This window comes from Impatiens glandulifera, chromosome 2 (assembly GCF_907164915.1).
Source record: "Impatiens glandulifera chromosome 2, dImpGla2.1, whole genome shotgun sequence".
NCBI lineage: Eukaryota > Viridiplantae > Streptophyta > Magnoliopsida > Ericales > Balsaminaceae > Impatiens > Impatiens glandulifera.
In genome coordinates, this window is record NC_061863.1 from 11101694 (window position 1) to 11108429 (window position 6736).

At 30.7% G+C, this 6736-nt stretch overlaps 1 protein-coding gene across 1 annotated transcript; it reads right to left on the minus strand.

Moving 5' to 3' along the window:
• Positions 1-2427: 2427 nt before the first annotated feature.
• Positions 2428-3563, minus strand: LOC124927491 (protein PHOSPHATE-INDUCED 1-like). Its single transcript, XM_047467907.1, has one exon. The coding sequence runs from the start codon at positions 3549-3551 to the stop codon at positions 2568-2570; it is 984 nt and encodes a 327-aa protein (XP_047323863.1). The 5' UTR covers positions 3552-3563; the 3' UTR covers positions 2428-2567.
• Positions 3564-6736: the final 3173 nt, after the last annotated feature.

Genomic DNA, 6736 nt, shown 5'->3' on the forward strand with positions numbered 1-6736 from the left:
ACAATGTTGTCAGCGATAAACACCATTTTGATAACAACTTTCCATACTCGATCATTTTTTTTGTCAAGTGTAAAATCACATAATCTCATCACCATCTTCATCTTGATTAACTCTTCCAATAAGATAAGGTCATAACCAAAAAGATACAAACTTTTTGGTCCCAAACAAGTCAAATAAAACTAAAATTAGACAGACACTTTAAACCCCCATAAAAAAACATTGAGACGTCCAAACCTTGATCCGACCATTGAAAATGTAGAGGAATGAGTTACCAACCCTCTCAACAAAATCTCAGCACAATCGGACTCTGTTTGAATCTCTGGTCGTTAGTTTGATGAACCCTGCGCGACTGTAGGTAAATCTGCTACTACATTTTCGCTCTACCTCTCTTTTAATTTTGACTTCTTCAATAACCGTTTTCCAAAGAAAAATCTTTCAAAACTCATTTCAGACGAAAATTTCTTCAAGTCAAATCCTCGACATAGTGAAATAATGTCACTCATGTATACCAAGACAACAATCAGTTATAATAAAACCTTCAACTAATTTTCAACAAGCATGAAGATGTATCGTTTGTTCTCCACATTCTTTTAGCCAAATCCTGCATAGAAAGAATCTAACAAACCATATATATGATTAGTGCACCCTCAATTCATACCTTAGAAATTATCATTCTTGGTAGAACCCTTGAGGCATCAACACCCACTTGACAACTTTACACCAGCAATTACCGGGATTGCCAATAAAAACCTACTCACAAGGTTTGATGCAAATCCATATTCGGCCTTTATACACACATGTCAAATTACACTCTTGTAAACAAACATTAAATCCACCCGCTTTAATTAGAAAACCCTTTACATGTTGCATCAATTGTCTTCCATAATCTGCAACATCGAATAAGCACTCCACCTACTTTTTCAACTCCAATTTTCAATCTCCATATTGACGAATATCAAATCTCTTAGCAGATAAATCACAAATCTCCATCTTTGAGAAATTCAAGTCAAACTAGCCTCAATAGAAATTCAAGATCAAAGCATACAAAGCTTTGAGAGTTTGATTAAAATCAAACAAGACTTTACTTGTGAAAATTGGAATCAAATAGGTTTTAAACCTATTTTATGAAATCAAACGAGACTTAAATAAAAAGTCTTAGTTGACAAAGTCTTAGTTGTTGACCGCTTCAAAAAATCTTGGTTCCTCTCTATATATTAAAATAAGTCTAAAGAATATACATCATCTTCTTCATTCTAGTGTCGCTGACTATACGACGACTTTTCGTCACCTGCACTCATTGGCGCCTTCGAGAAGAACAAAAGATCCATTGTCTTCTTCTCTCTTCTTCTCAAGAGAGCGTCACCCAAAACTAAGAAATATTTTAACGAAAGTTGACATCTCCTTAGAAATTAAAGATTTCGACTCAAATCTTCATAGCGGCTAATTCTTCTACAACCAATGTTGTTTTTCTCAAATAACCAACAATCTTCATTAAAGTACAAATATTCAACAACTTCTTCAATGGTGGTTAGGGTTTCCGTCATATCTTCACAAATAAATTAGGTTAAATAATCTCAAAACATGCTCTGATACCACTTGTTGAGAAAATATCTGATCTAAACACACGATAAAAGAAGATACAAAAATATAGTGGTAAAGAATAATAAAGAATACAAGATATAACGAGATTCGGCCAATAATGCATACATCCTCGGGGAGTCATCCATTCTATTTATTTTCCATGAAATAATGGTTCAAGTAACCCTAGGTTATAATGTCTCTATTTATAGGAGTACATTAAAAGTCAAAAAACTAAACTACTACTTTTATGCTCAATAAAGGCTTAAAGCTCAATTACAATATATAAACTCTAATTAAATATGAGCCCAGAACCCAACACATTTATTATCCTAACTTTTTTTCATTTGAATGAATGATAATGTTATTTTAATAAAAAAAAAAAATATTTAGTGATTTGAATATTATTTATAAGTATATTTGATGTGATTGTTGTTTTGATGATATGAAATTATGAATATTTTGTGTGATTCTTGTTTTGATTCTAAAGAATTATAGATATTGGGTGTATATTGATTTAATTGACAAACTATTGAATTTAATTAGTATGTATTTAATTATTTTTCAAATGCATAAATGATTATATATACAATTTATGTACTAATATATTAAAAAAAAAAATTTTGGTTCAATCCATGATTCAACCGGTTGGACAGATCGGACTAAGTTTGAAAAAAAAAATCATTTTGATGACCCAAATGGAACTCAAAATGAAATTCATGTGAGTAAGTTTTTTCTCCAACTTATTCCTTGCTTTTGTTTTTGGGACATTCCTTTCCTAAGTTTAACATGTATTCATTATTTAAAAATTTCAACAATATTTGAAAATCACCCCTTCCAAATATATTCATTAGCTCCAACTTTATTTTCATAGTATATACATGATACATTATTTCCACCATACATTAGAAATCTTAAAAAGAAAATGAATGAAAAATTTAAACATTACCACTTATTCTACACACATTATCCCGCTCATATCAAAACTCTTAAACCAAAGTGGCGCAAGACGAGGTCACTGGATCATACAATGTAGGAACCAAATACTTCCTACCATTAACACCATTCGCATTATAACTAGCTCCAGTAATAGTGTCCACAAGTAAGTCTCCAGGATAACCAGGATACGCGTTCTTCGCGTAAATTCCAGTACATACGGACGCTGCTTCTAGAGGAGCGTCCGTAATACCCTGATAATAACCATTCCCAAAAGGGTTAGTAACTGTCCCTGCAAAAAGCCCGGCTAAGTTTAAAACCATTCCGTCTAAACCGACATCATTGTTCGGTGCCACAAGTGCCGGGCTTTGCGGGCCGTAAACGGGTTGATGAAACGGCCAAGCACAATAACCCGGACATTGCTCAGCCGGATTCCCCACCCAAACATAAGTAAACTTTCCTTTTTTAGTTTGGTAAGATCCGTGGGTCCCACACCTACTCCGACAGAACCCATTAACGACGACATCATCTGACGTCAGTACAATGCTGACGGCGTTTCTGTTACCGCCGGTTGATGCCAGTTGGATTATCTGGTCCTGGGTTAGGGTTTTTCCCAAGGTGTAATCTTCATCGAGTATTTGCCTTCCTAGCTTGAGAGATAGACCGGCGGAGGCGGTTGATTTTTTCATTTTTCCGGCGGCGGCGGCGGCGTAATGGTAGTATATGTTGGTTGTGTTCCACCAAGAGGCGACGGAGGGTTGTTTTTGGGCGGCGAATGAGGATGAGGAGAGGGAGGTGATGAAATCGGAGATTGTGGCTCTTTGGGGAGCTTTGAAACGGCCGTACCATATTAGATTGATTGAGATTCGGCCGGTGAGGAGAGGACCGTTGTGGTAACGGAGGATATTTGAGGTTTCATTCGCCGGAGGGAGATCGTCGATTGTTCTTGTTGCGGAAGAGAGATGGGAGAGAGGGAGTATGAGGAAGAGTTGTAAAGCAAAGTGGATGGTGATCATGAAAAACGCCATAAATGTCATCTGTTTGAGAGAGAGAGAATGGTGATGGGAAGAACTGAAGAAGGGTTCTAGGGGGATTAATTAGTTATAGATAAGGGAAGAGAGTGACAAAAATTGATACTAATATGTGTTTTTATTGGATTTTCTTTAATGTTTTAATATTAATTTACAATAGAAAATCAATTTCTCTTAGGTTATTTGGAATTTCAGTTTATGTTATTTTAACTTTTCAATTTGAATTTTTTTTTTTTTTTTTTTTTTTGTTAAAGTTATATAATCGATGTTTTGTTTTAATGATTTCAAATAACTTATTATTTACGTGATATTTCTAAATAAATAAAAAATTTATGCTGAATTTAAGCAAATAAATGGTTTTAAATAAAATTCGGATTCAAAATCTTCAATTAAGAATATTAATTTTTTATTTATAAATGTTTGAAACCGTTAAAAACAAACTCTTGTTTTTGTATAATTTTAACCATAAATATTTTTAAATTGTGTTAGAATAGTTGTAAATTTTTCATTAAAGGAGTCTTAATTTGACAATTTAATCCAAATGAATTAGTATAATCCAATAATACAAGTAGAGATTCATAAATAAACTATGTGCTAAGAAGTTATTAGTTATGGATTCCACTCTTTTTCTCACATATTATATATTCAATCCATTGATATAGAGTATTGAGCAAATATAATTGACAAGGTGGTAACAAATTTAATTTTGACCAACACTTATTTGATATTATTTTCATTAATTATAAAGAAAATATGGGAGTATAGCTAACAGCCAAATGAGGAATTGTTACTATTGAATCATTTTAACGTGTCCTTGGGGATGCGAAGCTGCTAAGAAAGAGACTGAATTTGTTTTCACTAGTTATTTTCTTTGATTTTTCTTTTCTTTTTTAAATTTTTATATCTAAAAAGAGAATGAAAGTTAATTATTATTAGAGAGGATGGAATTTGCATGCAATGTTTTCTGCCTTGGAATCCACTCCGTAGCCCAAGAATCCTAAGACAAATTAACTTGTTTGATCTTAATTTTTTTTTAGGTTTGGTCTAAAATAAATAAATATATATACTATTTGGGTTTTTAATTTATTTAATTATTAAAATATTTTTATATTTAAAATATAAATTTAATAAAAATAAAGTAAATGTATTTTAATATTTAATTAATGGAATGAGTAATTTAATAATTAAAATAATAATAATATGAATATTTGATATTTGATATTTTTTTTACTCCAAATTAAAATTATATATATATACAATTAGCCAGTTGTTATAAAAGAAAGATAAAAAAAAAATAAGGAACTTTTACATAAATATACCGATTTGTCTTGTGTCTTATCACTATAATTTTCTGGTACATTATCTAGTTGAAACTTTTTTTTGAGAACTTTTAACAACAATAAAAAAATTGTTAAAAATCGATTATTCACAATATCATTATTATGATAATAACAGAGATTAGATCCGAAAAACAATGAATTCGTGTGGGATCTTATTACTTTTCTTGAAGATCTCGTATTATTCTAATGTATTCAAAATTTACTTAACTTTTTTTCATATTATGCTTTTATCGTTATGATTAAACAATTTTCTTTTAATTTAAAAAAAATGATATCACCTCGTTGAAGGTTTTCATAGTGAGAAATAAATATATATTTTTTTATTTCATAAATATTTTTTAGTTTTCTAATAAGTTAAAAACCTATTATTTTACCAAATATTTTTTATTTTTGCTCACCAAATTGCATACCAACCAGACTTATATATTTAAAACAGATAGTGTAATCTAGCTTTATTACAAATTATTTGCACGTGTAATAATATAAAAAATGTGAAAAAAATACTACGGTAAATTGTGATAGTATTTTTAATTTTATTTTTAATCGTTTTAAGTTTATGGGCGAGTCAACTCACAATCCGACTCAAGTATCCATTACTCTCACATTGCAGAACGATCTCTAAAACAATTGATACAGTTTGATTCTGATACAGTTTGATTCATCAACTCATTTAGTTTGACCTCTAGAGTCCATTTCTTCCTAATACTACGAGTGAAAGGAAAAATATAAAGACTACCATTAAAGTAGCCCAGGCGAGACTTACTATATCGATATAATTATGTTCCCTATCTCTATAAATATGACGGAATTCTTCCATTATTGCTTACTAATAATAGTGAAATCTATAGCGCATAGTCAAAAGAGAATAATGAATGTTTAAAAACTATTGATAGACCAACTCGTTCATCAAATTTAGTGTTGAATTTAAAATAGAAAGTGTTATTAACCTAGTTGTTTTGTTAGGTTGTAACTTCGAACCATACCTATAGCATTTTTAACTTTATTTTCATCCGTTTGAAATTTATGGGCGGGTCAACCCACAATCCGACCCAAGTATTCATTTACTCTCACATATATATTCAAATTAATCACAGCTCTCGACCCGACAATCCGGACACTTTAAAAATTAAGCATCATTATATATATATATATATATTAGTTAGTTAAAAAGTTGAACTTATATTGTTAAAATGTCTCGCGTTCATCAAATTTGGTGTTGAATTTAAAATATAAAGTGTTATTAGCCTATTTGGTTAAAGGGTTATACTTGTTTTGTTAGGATGCAAGTTCGAACAATACTTATTGTATTTTTTATTTTATTTTTAACCGTTTTAAGTTTATGGGCGGGTCAACCTACAATCCGACCTAAATATCCATTTACTCTCACATTTATATCCAAATTAGCCACAACTCTCGACCCGGCAATCCGGACACTTTAAAAATTAAGCATCATTATATATATATATATATATATATTAGTTAGTTAAAATTTTGATACAGTTTGATTCATCAACTCATTTAGTTTGACCTCTAGAGTTCACTTCTTCCCAATATTACAAATGAAAGGGGAAATGTAAAGATTACCATTAAAGTAGCCCATGCGAGACTTACTATATTTATATGAATTATGTTCCATATCTCTATAAATATGAAGGAATTCTTCCATTATTGCTCACTAATAATAGTGAAATCTATAGCGCATAGTCAAAAGAGAATAATGAATGTTTAAAACTATTGATGGACCACCTCGTTCATCAAATTTGGTGTTGAATATAAAATAGAAAGTGTTATTAGCCTAGTCGGTTAAAGTATTGTACATGTTTTGTTAGGTTGTAACTTCGAACCATACTG